The 18,216-nt window shown below is 38.8% G+C and overlaps 1 protein-coding gene across 2 annotated transcripts in view; it reads left to right on the top strand.

Annotated features, from left to right (window-relative positions):
- Window positions 1-18,216, top strand: part of LOC124170121 (Golgi reassembly-stacking protein 2-like) — a 116,149-nt gene that overhangs the window by 67,189 nt on the left and 30,744 nt on the right. For both annotated transcript variants that reach the window (XM_046548809.1, XM_046548808.1), the window contains exons 8-9: window positions 10,971-11,147; window positions 15,826-16,086. In XM_046548809.1, the coding sequence (XP_046404765.1) occupies window positions 10,971-11,147; window positions 15,826-16,043 (395 nt within the window). In that variant the 3' untranslated portion in view covers window positions 16,044-16,086. The remainder of the gene's footprint in view (window positions 1-10,970; window positions 11,148-15,825; window positions 16,087-18,216) is intronic.

The following is an 18,216-nucleotide window of genomic DNA, read 5'->3' on the forward strand; positions in this document are numbered from 1 at the left end:
AACACAGTGGATGGCGGTATGGCAAGAAACCTCTTTGCTAATACTTTCAGCCTTGGATAGGAGATACAGGTCTTCCAGTATTTCCCAGGGAAGAAATTTGGTGGTGCATCCATCTCTGATAACTATGCTTCCACTTCAGCTTCAACAGTGTTTGCTATGGTGACTTTTCCAAATGCATCACTGTATCTTGACCACATACCTGTCACAGGCTCCCTAGTCTGCATTTGCTCCTTCGGAAGATAATAGGGATTTCCAAGTAGCACTTTTTGATCTCGAGTCGAGTTGACAATTACGGGCGAGTATCGAGTTGAGTATGATAATTTCTGAACCAGGCAATACAGCAATGCATTCTACAATATATTCTACTCCGATTTTCTATGATGAATGTCTAGCCTAATGTAAGAAGGAAAATATAATGAGGATCGTTGGTGGTTATTGTCAGAAGTAAGAGATGAATGAAAATCTTCTTGTCTTCAATAATTCCATTGGTACAATTGAAATTAATTAACCCCAAGTAATATGTCGACCATATATATGTATCCTAACTACAAGGGAGAGCCCTGAGTACAGTCATTTTCACAGCTATAATAAAAATTACATACTACGCATATGAATCATGTAATATTAGGCCCTTTCAAATTTTCAAGCAGAAAAACTAATTATTCTACATGCTCAGCCAGCAGGTTTTGACATCTCCATGTTACAGTAGTACTGCCTGCAGAAAATTGCCTTTGACACACTTGTGTGACAAATTACTTTCCCACCAAAATTGCAAGATTTCGGAAACATTGGAATTTTTATTAAAAATTATATCAACGATTTTTATGGATCTTGAATCTTCATGCAATTCAAGTGGGCAAAGCTAACGAACTATAGAAGTAAGCTTTAGTTTTGTAGAGCCAAAAAAAATTCTATACTTCTCACGTCATTTAATCAACCTTAAAATCTCTTCCTTTTTTCCCTTCAAGAAAGAAACTAAACACTACAAATGAATATCACATCGGACGGACGCAGTAATACAAAAGACTGAAAGAGCCTTGTGGTGTGAAAACTACCCTTCTGCGCGACTCACCTCGGCGAATGTGGAAAGGGAAAAAGGGTATCAGTTGTTGCCTTTCATGGAAACAGTTCATTTTTCTCTCTCTTAAGCATGCCGACTTAATCTCTTCACTTTAATTCAATACCCGAGCCATATTTCTTATGCGCGGGATGGTTCCGAAAAATATCCAATCCTTAGTATTTTCACTCGAGTAATGCGCTAAACAGTCAAGTTGATCTATACATAATCCTTTTTAACATCCTCAGTTTAGTGTTTTAAGTCAATGAAGACAATTATCCATGCTTTAAATGACGATTTTCAAGACTAAAGTTTTTAAAAACTTGAAAAATCGGCCTCAGTTACCGAGCCTCAGAGTTCCGCGGCGTGTAGCTCAGCCTGGACGCGCGTTTGAAAAATCCCTTTTATTTCCTTTGTCGCAAACTTTTTTTTCCCAAGATTTCTACTTAGTACTCTTTAGAAACCTCTACTTTATATTGTGGTTCAAATTTTCCGAGTTATATTTTTCGTAAACGAAAGATGTCTACTTTATGTCAAATTTCACGTGAAAAACGGGTTGGCCATTTTGCGTTGTAAAACCAGACAGAGGAGGGCCAAAATCTTCAAAAGTCATCGAAAGTGTAGGCAAAGCACCAGGTCAAAGGAAAATTGCGTTTTTTATTCCATGAAACTCATACCAACGCAACACCACCTGGATAAATTCAAAGATTTTTTGAGGAAAAATGATATCTCGCGTGGCATTGAATAATTGGTCATGTTTGGGCCACTGTATCTCACTAAAGGGTCGTATTTATGTAAAATGGCAAATAAATCTATATTTGGTAATGATTTATGAGTATTTACGCTAATTTTCAAGTCTCTATCCCCAAAAAGGTCATTTTGGACTTTATTCCAGCTTTTTCCGATTTGGGACCAGTGTGTGCCGGGTCGGAAGACGATCGGCTGCCGCGGCTGACGCAAAGGTATTCGGTGCCCACGTCGCCAACTCTAGTGTATTCGGCAAGCTGAAACTAACAGGCCAAGGCATTAGAATGACTTATCGGCTTTAAAAGATGTATTACTACATGAGTTTCATGATAGCGTTTCCTTTGCTGGACCTACTAGCCTCGAAAGCTCTGTAGCCTTAACTACTTGACTCGACATTCGTAATGCTACTCGAAACGCTCGAGTCGAGTATCGACTACTCGACTCGAATTTTCGAGTTCTCGCACATCCCTAGAAGATAAGTGTTTTTTTATTATGATTTCGTGGTGCGAAAATTCAAATAACGCGGTATATAAATTTGTGCTTTCAAGTACTACTGGAATCAGAATCGATTTTTCACCTTGGCAAGTACTCATTTTTGATTCCGGTTCTTCACCGAGAATCGAAGATTTGAACCAACCCATCACTAATAATACTACATCTAGGGTTCCCACTCAACCGTGAAGACCTTAAAACCGTGAATAAGCCGTGAATTTCGTCTTCTGTGAAAAAACCTGGAAATAGCCGTGAATTTCGTAGTAAAACCTTAAAAAACCTCTCAAACTTGATTTTAGATACAAACGATTGACGGATCAAAAGAAAAATCGATGCGTCGATCATTATTTCAAGGTCAGTCACTCGCAGACACTGTCCACGCATTTATCTGCACAATTCGAAGCACAATTATTGGTCCATGTGTGCCATGGCGATTCACAGACCTTAACCCATTAATCCCCAGCGTTGCGTAAACGCGACGTTATTGAATCCTAATAATCAGAAATATTTTCTACTTCAGAATAATTTTTTCTTCGATTTACTGACTTTTTTAAAGAATTTCTAGTTCTAATTTTGTCATTTTCACCAACACTTTCATTTATATATAATTGTATTTTTATGACTGATGGCGTTTAGCATAAAAATCGATGTGCACATACGAGACACCCTAGGAAAAATGACATAAACCAGCAAGTCCATTGAAAGGCAGGATGGGGCATTTCCTCCGAAGGAATACTGATAACTCCCGGCGAAGATGTTTAGTGTACAAATCAAGATAAAAAATAAAAGATGTAACCTAATTTTTAAAAATTACTTTTTTATATTTATTTACTGGAGTTTTCCCAGCGTTGCGTATACGCAGCATTATGAAAATCATATAATATGATGAAAATATTTTTTAATTCCAAAAATTCATCTAAATTAGACCACAATGAATCGGAGAATGGGAAGCAAGCGAAGTTAAAAGCCCTACATACAGTCTGGGGAATAATGGGTTAAGCCTGTGATTGGTAGGCCGGTCGCTAAAATGTTCGTTAATCCTGGCGAAAAGTTGACTTCCCTGCCACCCCCCATTTCCCACTCACAACCTTTAGCCGGCTCTAAATTTTGGCAAAGATTGGCGACGTCATAAGAGCACTTTCATTGCTGCGTTTGCATTCCCGGCGTTTATCGCGTTTGCTAAATTTTTAGTTTAGTTAAAAGTGCGACCAATCATTATTATTTGATCAATATTTCTTCCTGAAATGGCTTACGAAAAGACCGTGAATTTGGCGAAATTTAGACCGTGAAAACCTGGAAAAAACCGTGAATTTAATAATGTAGGTAGAGTGGGAACCATTACATTGTTTGATTTGCGTAAATAATGAAAATTAGCAGAAATTGAAGTGAAAGATTGGATTATTAGTGTTTTAAGATTATTCGTGCCGCTTCCAGGGTTCCCTCTCAACCGCAAAAACCTTAAAATCCGTGAATAAGCCGTGAATTTCGTATGCCATGAAAAAACCTGGAAAAAGCCGTGAATTTCATCGTAAAACCTTAAAAATCATTCAAACTTATAGAAAAAGAACTGCAATTGACAGATCAAAAGAAAAAAAGATGTTTCAATCATGTTTCAAGGCCAAGCCACTTACAGACACATTTATCTCCACATGTATATTCAAAGTGCAATTGTTGGTCCTTGTGCCATGACGACACATTGATCTGGAGCCTGTGATTGGAAGACTGGCAAACAAAGTGTTCATTAACCATGGCAAAAAATCAGACACTTCCTTACTTCCCTACCTCACTGCTCCCTCCATTTTGCCACTCACAACGTTAAGCTTCACCTTAATTTTGATATCGATAGGTGACGTCATGAGAAATAGCACTTTCATTTCTACGTTTGAATTCACGGCACCTTACCGTAGCCACGGTGGCAACGGCCTGTCGTGGTTGATAAATTTTTAGTTAGCATGCAGGCGGTGATTATTACGTCATCAATATTTCTGCCTAAAATGCCCTAGCTACATATCGTGAATTTGACGACATTTAGACCGTTAAAACCTGGAAAAAACTGGAAATTTTATAATGTAGTTAGAATGGGAACCCTGGGCGTCCCATTTATTAGTCCATTAGAATACAGGCGGTCCTCGACTTTCGTACACTCGACTATCGTACAATTCACACTTTCGTACGTTCAAAATTGACACCTTTTTACTTGACTTTCGTACGCTAAATTCGGACTTTTGGACGTTGGTCAGTAATTTTTTTTAAATTCCCGCGATGTTTATTGTGCATCCCAACATTCAATTGTTTCAAATGGCAGTATATGCGAACAATACGAACGTATATAATGAAGGGAATTGTTGGTAGTTGACTCTAATCTAGGTGATTTATTTGGGAGAGAGACTGCCTGCTATAGGCTCCTTTATCAAGAGAAGAAGAAAGCCTTCATTGAAGATATTTTTCAAAAGAAGTTTACTAGACATCATTGAATAGCTTTCAATAAAACTAGCAAGATCTTCTTTCTAATTGTGTTTTTTCGTTTGAGTGCTGTTCAATTCATGTAAACCTTCAGCAACGATATTGCACGAAATATCACCCGAATTCCGTTTGTCTTTTGTCTTTTTTGAATAACATGCGGAATATACGCGATCACGAATGTCACCTGCCAAATGTCGAATTTTGGTGTAAAAATTAAAAGGTATCCAGAGTGCGGGTTCAACAACTACATTTTGTTATGCTTCTTTATATGTCCTTTTATTTATAGTGGAGGTAATAAGTGGAGTGTCAACTTAAACGCCAAGAGGAAGTTTCACTCGGTAGCCAACGGAGTTCTTGTTTTTTTAACTTTTATTTGCATTTTCTGCGTATTTTCGAAAGAAATTAGATGATTTGAAGAGTTTTATTAATATATTATTAAAATTAAGTCAATTGAAATGAATTCCGTGAAAAAAAAGTTTTAGTACCTACATTCCGCTCTTTTGGAACGTAACCCCTAATTAGTATGGAAGTCAATGGTTCGACTTAGGTACATTCGACTTTCGTACAAGTTTTCGGGTACGCATTGTGTACGAAAGTCGGGGACTGCCTGTAATCAGGAGTTCCACTGAAATCGGAAAACATGGATAATCCAAAATTTCTCATTAACCCTTTTAGTGCGGCGAGCCGATACATCGGCTTTTACGGCTCGGCTGAAAAGTGCAGTGTGCCGTTATATATCGGCTTTTACGATATTGTTGTTAAATTTGAGGACATTGAAATAAAAAAACTTATATATCAGTAAACGTACAAAAATGTTGTGATTATTCTCCAATATAATCTCATTAATTAAAAAAAACGGCTTAAAGATATCTAAAAAATTAACTATCTAATGTTTATTTTTCCTAGTTGCTACATTTTTTTAAATACCCTCCGCATTTTTCGACTGTACACCGGGATGCAGGATAGCACTAAAAGGGTTAATTTCTTGCAATGACCATAGTTTACGTAAATCAAACAATGTATTAGGTGCGCTACTAAATTCCCACTGTTTTTAATATATGACTCCAGCAGTGATCGCTTGCCGATTTTGAAGTACGTACTGGAATCGTCATGAACCAAGCTTAGATATTTGGCAAACAAACTGCTATATGGCAATGGTGAGTTTGTAATGACTTCATATCCTAATTGTTGCGTGAATATGTCTGAGTTTGTGCCAAGTAACTGTCATTTGTGGGAAGTGTTTATTTTCTTCTTTTACTCAAAGAAAATGGGGACTGAAGCACATCTAGAGCTCCAAAAAGTTTACGAAGATGCTGCTCAAAGTGAAATAACGTGCTGCGATTGGCTATATCGCTTCAAAGATGGCCATTTCATTGTTGAATACCCATCCGTGCGAAGGAAGACCAAAAACCTTCAGAGACACTCAGGGTTTCCACTCAACCTTGAAAACTTAAAACCATGAGTAAGCTGTGAATTTCGTATTCCGCGAAAAAACCTGGAAAGAGCCGTGAATTTTGTCATAGAACCTTAAAAAATCTCTCAATCCTGATTTTACGATGGTAGAACTGCAATTGACAGATTATAAGAAAAATGGATACTTCGATCATATTTCAAGGTCAGTCACGTGCAGACATGGCCACGGATTTATCTCCACACATATATTCGAGGCACAATTATTTGTCCTTGTGCCATGATGACACATAGACCTTAAGCCTGTAGCAAAGCCGTAAGACTGGTAACCAAAGTGTTCATTAACCCTGGCTGAAATTCATACACTTTATAACTTCCCTGGCACCCTGGTCCCTCTATTTTGCACTTATGACCTTCAGCCGGACATGAATTTTGCAAACGATATGTGATGTCATGAGAGACAGTACTTTCATTGCTGCATTTGCATTCACGGCATCTGTCGCGTTTGTTAAATTTTTAGTTAACGTGCGGCCGATGATTGTTACGTGATCAATATTTTTGTCTAAAATGCCTTATCTACAAATCGTGAATTCGATGACATTTAGACCATGAAAACCGGGCACTGAAATGGGGTTATGACTCGATGAAGATACATGTCAATCTCAAGGAAAACTTGCTTGGGTATTAAGAGTTATCAATCAAGCCGTTTTATGCAATCGCAAGGAACTTGAGTTCCTTGCGATTAGACAAAGTAATTTTACAGCATGACAACGCTTTACTTTGAGCTGCCATATCCGTTAAAACATGCTTCGAAACGCTCGCACCTACCACTTATCCTGGTGGGTATTCTATAACCCCCACACACCCCGGTATTATTTGCACCTAAACCCCCCCCCCCCCCAGCCTTAATTCCTATCTGCGCCCGCGTGATGTATGTTCAGAAAGTAAGTTCCGTATAGACATGATAAAAGAGAAAGTGCAAATACTTCAAAGAAATTTATTGCAAACATCTCTACCACTCTTACACTAAATTTGGACGTAGATGCCGTCCAAATGAATTAAATAAATTGTCAGCCTTCCTGACCCCCCCTGAGCATCACAAAATGAACAAAATTCCGCAATTTATTAATCTCGCACCTACCACCTATCCTGGTGGGCATTCTATAACCCCCACACCCCGGTATTAGTTGCACATAAACCTCCCCTGGCCTTAATTCCTAGCTGCGCCCCTGTACTCAAGGTCATATGTCATTCGTCTGGAGAACTCCCGCCCACACCCTGTTAAAATTCAGTCGTGTTGTTTCTCTACTGTCTCGGATTTCTTTTTCTAGTAGATCTCCTTTCCATTTTTAGAAAAGTAATTATTGCAGTCTTTTACAGATTATAAGACTCTTTTCGGTATGGCACGCACCAGAAAATAAGTCCACTTGAAGGGGCAGCACGACAGGACACGAGGACTTGAGTTAGTTCCTTCTAGATCTTATATGTGTAAGGGTGCGGCCCGCTACCTCGAAAGAGCCGCAGGTCGCACGCCTCGTATTGCACGTGGGTTCTTGCCCTAGGTGTCGGGAAGCGAATAATCACACACAAGTATTTTAAGTTTTTACCCAAAGTTTATTTCCATTCAAAAACCCAGTTTCCAAATCAATTCAATGAAAAGGCATGAGGTAATAATGAATTTGTGCGTCCATAATAGCCATAACTTAGGATATTACCAAAGTCTCGGGAAGGAGAGGAGCTGCTGGTGATGACACGGGTGGATAGCGAGGCTCTTCGGTCACACAAGCCATACGGCCCGTGCTTCGACTCCAACTGTGAGTTACTGTGTGAGTTCCTGAGTGCGACCCTGAGCATCTCCACTGTGCCATTATATAGGGAAGTGGAACCAGGATGTTTTCGTCCAAGAGGAAGGGGAAGAGGAAGGTTAGGCGTTCTTAAAATTGAAAAGGTACTAATCCCGAGGCATAGTTTGTCACAGCTGGCTATTCTGAGAAGTCACACAACAACATATTTATGCATATTTTGGAAATGGAAATCTTCCATTTCCGGATCATATGGATATATAAGTCAAAGCGAGACAATATTGTATATAATGTATAAATACTTGCCGCTACATTCCCCAGATATTGCGCAGTCCGATTGTTACTTTTTTCGTTCTATGGCACATAGTCTGGCTGATCAGCAGTTGCGTTAACATAAAGACACCAAAAAATGGCATGATTCGTGGATAGCCTCATGAGACGAACAATTTTACTGTTACGGTATTCAAGCTCTGCCACAATGATTGGTAAAAGTTGAAGCTAGCGATGGACAACACTTTGAATGATTCATTTGTAACCATTTTTTCACATTTAATTTGTATTTTCATTGAAAAAACGGCGAGATCTTGGTCGTGCACCTAATATATTATTGTTCATGCGCATTGTCAATTGTTTCAGATTGCTTCGCGGCCTCATTGAGGAGCTTTCTTCATCCGATCTCGATCTGTTTAGTGATGATAACGTGATTGTACTCCTCCTATTGCTCCATAGACCTTGTTTCCAAAAACCACGCGTCCATGGCAGTGTGATCACTGGTTCAGAATGGCGAGTTAATTAAATACATAATTCTGTTTTACGAAGGTAATTCTAAGGAAAATAATTAGCACAGAGTACCCTTGTATTAGTAGCCCTATTAGTGCGGCTGGCCGATATATATATCAGCTTTTGCCACTCAGGCGGATCTTGATACAGTAAAGCCCCTATGTAGTGACCCTCTTTACATCATAAACCTCCATACATCATACCACCCTTACGGTCCCGTCAGATTTACATGTAAATTTATAGGCAAACCTCTTTGTAGTGAACCTCTTTACCTCGTAACACCTCCATACTTCACACCAAGGATACACCCCTGAGACTGCCGAACTACCTCTGCAAATTGCACCAAGACAGCTAGAGACCATGAATGCAGCCGTGCTTACCTACATGGAATGACATTTTCAGCGATCAATGTTTCACGCTTCACACCTTTCATAGGCTGTAATTTTCACGTTAACCATTGGTTATGGCCATTTTGTTCTATATGAGAGCATACCTAACAGTAAATAAGAAAAAAGATATGATACTAATCTAATCATTTTAAGAGACTGTTGAATTGAGAGAGATCACATCGTTTTCTCTTGAATCATGGTAAAAATAATGCGATAGCGCTTGGTCTCTGTTATCATAAAATAATAAATATATGTTCACTAGTGCATGCATGTTTATTTAAATGCATAAATATAATGGTTTAAAAGACAGTACACTGTGCCTTTCATTTCCAAAGGATTTGAAAAAATGGTGCCTATCACTAACCTCTTTATAGTGAACCTCCATACATCAAATTACCCAAATTTTGGTCCCCTCCATTGCGATGTAAAGAGGTTTTACTGTATATCGGCTCTCATGTAGCACATTATTTAATTTGCAATAACTTATTACGTATATTGATATTTTATTTCAGTAAACGTAAAAATATTTTGTCAGTATTAACCAGTTTAAATCAACAATTTAAAAATTACTGCTTATGGATATGTAATAAAATGTTTTGTAATATACAAGAATTGCCTAGAGAAAAAATTCCCCTGGACTGCGAATCGAACCACGGACCTTTGGCTTTCCAGGCCACTGCGCTGACCACTATGCTATCCATGTTCTTTAATTCCCATGGCAATTACACCGAGGCTCATGGCATTAGCTGTTGGGCCCTTGCGGTTCATCAAGGACGGCAATGCAAAGTCGAAAATCATGTTAGTCACACCAGGTTCTTTAATTCTCATGGCAATTATACCGAGGCTCATGGCACTGGGTGTTAGGTCCTCGCGGTCCATCAAGGATGGCAACGGGAGGGAGGAAGGACTTCCAAGAAGCCACAACCGGTTGAGAGCCTCATACCTGCGCTAAAGCCACGCAAAGCTGTATGTGTTATATTTCCAACCCTGCCGCATGAACGGCGGTGAAATATACAAGTATTGCCACGAGAAAAAATTCCCCTGAACCGGGAATCGAACCACGGACCTTTGGCTTTCCACGCCACTGCACAGACCACTACGCTATCCAGGTTCTTTGATTCCCACTGCAATTATACTGAGGCTCATGGTACTAGATGTTAGACCCTTGTAGTCCATCAAGGAAAATCGTGTTAGTCACACCATTTATAACTTGAGAACGGCTGTACCGATTTTATCCCCTTCCACTACCATTTATATTCAAAATTACGTGCTCCTATCCTCAATTTTTTTCTGTGTTTATTTTAAATGTACGTGATGAAATGATATCTTGTAGTTTGTAGTCGATGTAAAAAAGTGAAATAAGAAGTGATTATATTAAACATCGAGAACACAACTATCGCTGCTATTATAAAATCATGTTATTCCATCCAATGCATCATATTTCATGAAAAATGAGTTCTTAATGTACATTATGGATGTTTTAGACTGTTAAACTTTCAAAGTATTCATATTATTCCCTCAAATAGAGTTAAAATTAAGTCTTATCTGATGACGAGTTACACTCGTCTATATGAGATTTGGCATCGGAAGTTCAAGACGAGCTACACTCGTCATTTCAACGCAATGGTTCAATGATGTTTGATTTTTTGGTTTCATCTCCGTCCCGGATAACTGAATAAACATTAAAAAATAGAGTTCACGAAAAAAATGCTATCGTAAAAGTCAAAAATCCCTCATAAAAAGTCACAGAACTTAGTCAAAAGGTACACTAGTTGATGTAATTGAATAGTTCACAGAATAAACTTGCGTGTGTCTCTCTTGTGTCTGCAGTGGGTGCTCCCGGCCTGGTGTTTTCGGTTCCGCAACACGCAGCGACGACATTTGAGCCGCAGAGGCCTCCAACGCCTCCACTGCCAAAGAGGAGCGGCGTCGAGACCATCGCCACAGCGAGCGGCGTGCTGCCATCGTTTGCACGAGTTGCCACCACGCTCGCGACGTCCAGCACCCGTGAGTGAGGGGGAGAGCGCAAGGATTGCGCACATTGAATATTTTATATATTGCTTTCTTCTCATTACTTCACTGACGAGCGTGCTGCGCCCACTCCCAGCGGGCTTCCCCCGCTCTTTGCAATGCAGGTCCACAGAGGGATAGGCCCGTTTCTAATTTTAAAATGTAGAAAAAAAAGGCACGGTCTTATGTGCAAATTTAATTGGAATGTTCATGTACAAATTGAGGTCATAGGACCTCTTTAAACACAACATTGGAAGTAATTACACTATCCTCTGTTAATACTTGTTTAGCATTTTCCTTAATATTTACAAAAATATTTTGAAAAGATCTTACCCTAGAGAATGCTACATAAAGTTGGCCATGAGAGAATACAGGGTCAGGCAGGAATAAGCCAGCTCTTCGCAAAGTCTGACCCTGAGCCTGGTTAATAGTCATCGCATAGGAAATCTTAATGGGAAATTGTCTGCGAGTCAAATTAAAAGGCATGGTGGGATCCGACGACCTTAACTGTATTCTTGGGATGAGGACAATCTTGCCGGAATCGATTATTTTTTTTTTAATCGATTATTTTTTTTATTTTTAAAAACCAATTTTAGGAAACAATAGCAATATTTAGGAAGTAAGATATGCTGTCGCATGTTCTCTGATAAATTCTGTGCATTTTGGTACCTCATTTGTAGAGTTTGGTTGCGTATAAGTTGAGAAAAAGGTATCTTTACAGTAGAAATAATATAGAGGATTGATGGTTTTCTATCGGGTATTTCATATCTTCCAGAATCTTACGAGTTTAATCCTGTGTGATTGTAAAATATTATTAAAATGAAAGTTACCTTCAATTTTCCTCAAACAGTTTGTCTTTGCAACAATGTCTTTAATTCAGTGTGAACCTTAAGATTATACAAAATGTATTGGAACTAGTCTTTGCCTGGAAAATTGCAAATAACTTTTAAATTGTTTTAAGTATATTGGGACCAGCCATGGTGATAACTATAATGGAGTCACCTGCAATTCATGCATTGTGCAAAAATTCCACGGAGAAAAAATTGTAGTGATGGCAAATGATTTTTCTCTATAGAATTTTCACGCACCTTTGAAATTGTTCATTCATATTATACTTTAAGTAGGGATGGGATGTTCGAATAGTCAAATCACCGAATGCCTCAATTGATAAGCTTTTTACACTTTTTTTATATTCGATAACTCAAATCTATCAATTATTGGAATTTCGAATACACAGCACAGATTGTCCGTGATTCTCTTTAAATCCATAGAAAATGGTTGGGTCTTAGATGAAGGTTTGCACATTTCGTTGGTTCAATTCTTTCATTATATTTTTACAAAAACTTATCGTTGAAAGTAAGCACTAAAATACATATGTAAAATGCTGATGCCTCCACGAGAACAGCACTAAGAAGGATGTACATATACGTACAAATCCCCACGTGATTGGATGTTCCTTTTCTGATGACCCTGTTCCATGATGAAATTCACATTTTACATGTTCCAATCATAAAGTAATTGTCAATTTTTTATTTAGTTGAAGTTTTTCCATAAATGCAGTGAAGTATTACTGAGGGGACTCTTTACGCTACCCTACTCCACGTACAACTGCCTACCAGAAATCATTTCTAGCTACGGCATCTATATTTTGGAATTCTCTCCCTGATGATCTAAAACAGAAGGGCTCTAACCATGCATTTAAATATAAATTATACATGGCTTTACTCAATGGAGAGCAAAAATAAACTCCTACGTAAAATACAACCCACATATTACGTGTGTTGCTAAATTTAAATCCTTGTTGATTCATTATTATTTGTGTATCATACTGCTTAATCGTTATTTCTTGATTTTTTCATGTACTTCGAGCTTTGTGATGAGGCAATTACACCCATGTCTCTTAGAGCACAATTTCGATGAGCGCAATTTTGCTATTGCGCAAATTCGTTCCTCGTGGAAACATTGCAACGCAGTGTAGCCTAATCAAAAAACTTAAACGCTCTCATGATAAAACGTGAACTTGTGCTTAGTACACACGAAATTGCTATCATTTTACGCATAGTAATAGCATTGCTTGCCTCAAATCTTCTTTTTTGTTTATATATTAATCGAAATCCATTGCTGTGCAATGGCCAAAGGTATTACTTCATTGGGTCCAGATAGCCGGCCTACCGAAGTAATTTATCTCGTCTCCTTAATAGAATGACAGAAGTTAATTAAGATCATTAATTAAGCATGAGGATAGTGGAAATGAGTTTCTTTTCAAGCAATACGGTTTGAGACGTAATTTTTGCTGTCATAGGTTATCAGGCGATTGACTTCCAGGTAGAGGGTCTAAGCTAAACCCTTCAAGGTCGTCTGTATTCACGGGGGAGAAATGGTGGCCGAGTTGCATATCAATAGCGTCAATACATTAAAGGGTCCAGTATAGAGTCTCAACACATTGGTTTGTTCCCTCCCCGCAGTCGTAGGCCCTCTGTGTTTCAGGAATACAGCTCAGCAGTAGAAGGTGATTTCGATAGAGCCATGCAGAGTAAAATCCAAGAGAAAATGGCAAAAATAGGAATGCAGGTAGAAAAATCAAGAAAAACAATAAACCTAGAAGAGAAATTGAAAGAGTTCAATTGCTTTGAAAATGGCGAGCGTCAAAGCGATATTGCTTGGAAGTTTAAACTCACAATGCCTTATTCTGAATAAAGACAAAGTTAAAACAACTCTAAAAATAATGAGCAAGTGTTATCCTGAAAACTATACTCCTCCTCAATACCAACTCTTGATTTTATGCAGTGCCCATATTTCCATCCCTCCAACTGCGTAAAATCAAAGTTTTACTGTATTCTATTAATTGGGTTGGTAATCTGTGTGTAAATTGGATTTCTAAAGTACTAGAATGTGTCTTCTTGCCCTGTCTTCCTAGTGAGTACATTTCCTAGACAATAGGGTGGTTTCCTATTATTTTTTTATTGCCTAAATCGAAAGATTATTACTCCTGGATTACGTATTTCAGGCTTTTAGATTTTTAAATGACGATATCTATTTTTCGCGATTAAATGAACAGTGAAAAATTTCAAGCGCGCGAAAACGCGATGCGTAAGTAGGAATGATGGGAAATAGTTCGTGCGAGGCATTTCTGGTTCCCCCTCCCGCCTTGTGAGGTGACCTTGATCGAGGCTCTGAGCGCTGATAGGACGCAGGATGCTAGCGGGTAGCTGAGTACCCTGCTGGCTGGTAGCGCTTGGCTTAAAAAAGGTTTATTAATACCTTATCAAACGAAGAAAACTTTCCGACCTTAGCCAGTTTTAATAGGTGATTATTAAGACATGTTTCCCTGAGCTCTGTGCCTCATGCATGCATCGGTAACCTCAGACAATGTATAACTCCTATCCTCTCGTGTAGAAACTAGGTCCCTGTGACGTCACGTGGAGTGGAATCGCATGGGCACCAATCTGGCCTTTTTCAAATGAGGATAAAATTTGACCCTTGCCATTCGTCTAAACCGGTATTTCAAAACCCAAATAATTTGTGTATTATGAATACACTAATGGTGGGTAACGAATCACAATCAATGCCTTTCGTTTTCTTTGATGAAGGATACTACCCTATTGCGTTTGTAATCTGTGTTAACAAAATTTGTTGCAATACATGCTGTCGCCATCAATTTTTTTCATGAATTATTATCCAGGGCTATCGCGTTCAATATTTTATGGGCTAATACTACGGATGGACAGATTCAGGATTGTTTTCTGATCCGGATTCAGATCGGATCCTTGATTTTCGGAGCCGGATCTTTCGGATCGGATATATTCGAATCCAAATGCATTTTCAAATTCCTGTCGCTGAGACTTTCCCGATGATTGTTCAATCTCTTCGGAAGAGTCACACAATGTGTCAGTCGTATTTCGCCTTTTTTATTTTCCACGGCTGAAACTCTGCTGCATAACCTCTGCGAGAGCTTTCAAACAAAGCAGTTCCTGAGTAGGATAAGAATCGCATGCGTCAGCGCATTCGAAGAGAGAATCGGAACTCTTTCCACCCTTATTGTGCATTGCATTCACTGAAGCTATCATTCAAAATTTCGGATATTTGGATCCGAGATATCCGATCCAACCATCCGTAGTTAATACAATTTGATGAATTAAAAGTGAGCGCTATACTGTCATATAAACATGAGATGCTTAGATATATTTTCTAAACGTGATGCATGCGTAGCGCGTGATCGCCTCTCCGATTGCTGCCGCCATTGGATTTGCCTCCAATTGTCGTTCTTTCTATTGCAGCTATGTCAAATCACCATGAGCCAGGATTATTAATACCTTATCAAGCGAAGAAAACTTTCCGACCTCAGCCAGTTTTAATAAGTAATTATTAAGACATGTTTCCCTGAGCTCTGTGCCTCATGCATTGGTAATGTCAGATGATGTAAAACTCCTGACTACTCTTATAGAAACTAGGTCCCTGTGACATCACGTGGAGTGGAATCGCATGGGCACCAATCTGGCCTTTTTCAAATGAGGATAAAATTTGACCATTGCCATTCGTCTAAACCGGTATTTCTAAAACCAAATAATTAGTATATTATGAATACACTAATGGTGGGTAACGAATCACAATCAATGCCTTTCGTTTTCTTTGATGAAGGAAACATACCCTATTGTCGTTGTTCTTTCTTTTGCAGCTTCGTCGGCTGGCGTTGTGCCTGCCCTTCCGCCCATGCAGCACCCGTCCATCCCCGGGATGCCCGTCGTCACGACGCCCATCTCGCTGCCCGGAATGCCACCCATCACGGTGTCGGCTGCCGCCATGCCGATAGGCTTTGGCCAACAGCCGTCGATGTATCCGATGGGCGCCCAGCCTCCACAGTCGGCCATCGTGTCAATGCCAACCGACTACTAAACGTGAGCGGATGGTGGCCGGCTAGGTCTTAGCGTCATTGCAGGTATTGCACTCTTCTCATCATTTCTTTTATTTTATTTTCATTCAAGATCAATGGGATAATGCCCTTTTAAGTACATTTTATACAAACATAGTGACATTAAAATTGTGAAGTATCATTCAAATTTAAACTAAATTCTAAGTTGAAGATTAGGAATTAGATTTTGTATATCATTAAGGTGTGTTAACTGTGCTTAAATACAGTGGAACTTGGTTAGTACGTTCCTCCTTAGTACGTTTTCCTCCTTAGTACGACGATTTCTCTCGGTCCCGGTACCATCGGAACAAAATACAGGCAAAAGTATTTGGCTAGTACGTTTGAAAAAATAGCGCTTTCCTGGTTAGTACGCTCAATTGCTAGCCGTGACGCAACCCGCAATTCGTTCTCCAGTATCTTCTTAAGGGTCGTAAAGCTCCGAATTCATGATTTAATTTATTATTACTAGCCATTAACATTCTTGCATTCATTCCACATATCTTTCTTCGACTGTGATTTATCCAAATGCATTTCTCAATTTTTATGACGTGATGAATAATAAAATATGGCCATTTATCAGGAATGTCTGACTATGCAAAACTGCAGCCAATGAGAAGCCGCAATTTTCCCCACCCCGAGCTCCTCACCTTCTGTTGCCTCTGGAGTGCCCACTGCGCACAAATTTCACGAGTGGGCAATTGTTGCTATTGCACGAGTTATCATGATGAAGAAATGAGTCTTATCCAATTCCCACTTTATCTAAAGCAGTCCTGCACGACGTCAATGCTATGGAGTACGTGCGTATTTGACTACTGCTGCAGGAGCAGACGATGCTCTGGATCTCCACGCGAAGCTTAGCTTAAAAATACTTGATCTCGGCACGAAAGCAGACGACATTAAAAAAATTTTTAAAGTAAATTCCAAATGTATAATATAAAATCTTCTTGTAATTACGTCGTAATCTATTAATCTTGCGTGTTATTATTCGATATATCGATCGATATAACAATCGACATGGCTTTATTCCAGAAGCGCGAATGTGTACGGCTGTTGCCGTAATTTAAGGTTAATATAATTTTGTCCAATTTTTATGATGTTTAAGAACAACCCGTTGACATACTCAGGGTTGTTGTTATATTCTCCGAGTATGCTGTGACAAAAAAGAAATTACTTAGCTTTACTTGTCCTCTTTCTATAAATACATATAGGATAAATCACGGGAGAAAGACGCCGTATTCATTTATAATCGTCTCCGGGAAATCTATGAAACATTGTGATTTTTATTCACATGGTATTGTTTTTCAATGTAGCGCCCATTTTCTTTATTTTAAAGGTTAAAAGAGTTCAGGAAGGCGATCCTACGAGAACTACCGATAGTAATTGTTATTATGACGACTTTTTCACAGATTGCAATTACCCCGACTGCTATTTTTTACTTTCCTCGTTAGCACGTTTTCCTGGTTAGTACGTTCATTTTTTGTGGTCCCTTCAGAAACGTACTAAACAAGTTCCACTGTATATGCGGATATAAAGCTCTCTTTGAGGCTGATAATGGATTTTCAGCACGAAAATTCGCCGTTAACAAATGCCAACCACGTTTAAGCCTATTTACAGGAGAATGAGATTTTATATTATTTCGTTGAGAAGCCTGCTCAGCTAAATCACGTGGAATACTTGACAGATTATTGAAGTTTCTTGATCGAAGCTTTTGCGGCTCATGGTGATTAAAAGATACGGGTGTATACTGCGTGATCTCTACTACGTCACGCGGCATACACCTGCATGTCCCTCTCATAGTGTTGAAGTGTTCTTGCACTAAATAAATTACATACATCTACAACATTGATAAAACCAATTTTTATTTTCTTAGTAAAATTGTCATCGTTTTTAATATGAAGAGAAACAATAAAAAAAAAATAATAGTAACGAGCGTGATGTGCCCGCTCCCAGCGGGCTTCCCCCGCTCTTTTCAATGCAGGTCCTCAGAGGGATAGGCGCATTTCTAATTTTAAAATGTAGAAAAAAAAGGCAGGGTGTTATGTATAAATTTAATTACGTATCAACAGGAGACTTGAATGTGGAATCAGCCGCATTTTGATAAAAGTTATTTAAAGAATGCGAGATATTGTTGCAAATGAACAGATGTATCAGTTTGTG

This window comes from Ischnura elegans, chromosome 13, assembly GCF_921293095.1.
Source record: "Ischnura elegans chromosome 13, ioIscEleg1.1, whole genome shotgun sequence".
In the NCBI taxonomy this organism is placed as follows: Eukaryota; Metazoa; Arthropoda; class Insecta; order Odonata; family Coenagrionidae; genus Ischnura; species Ischnura elegans.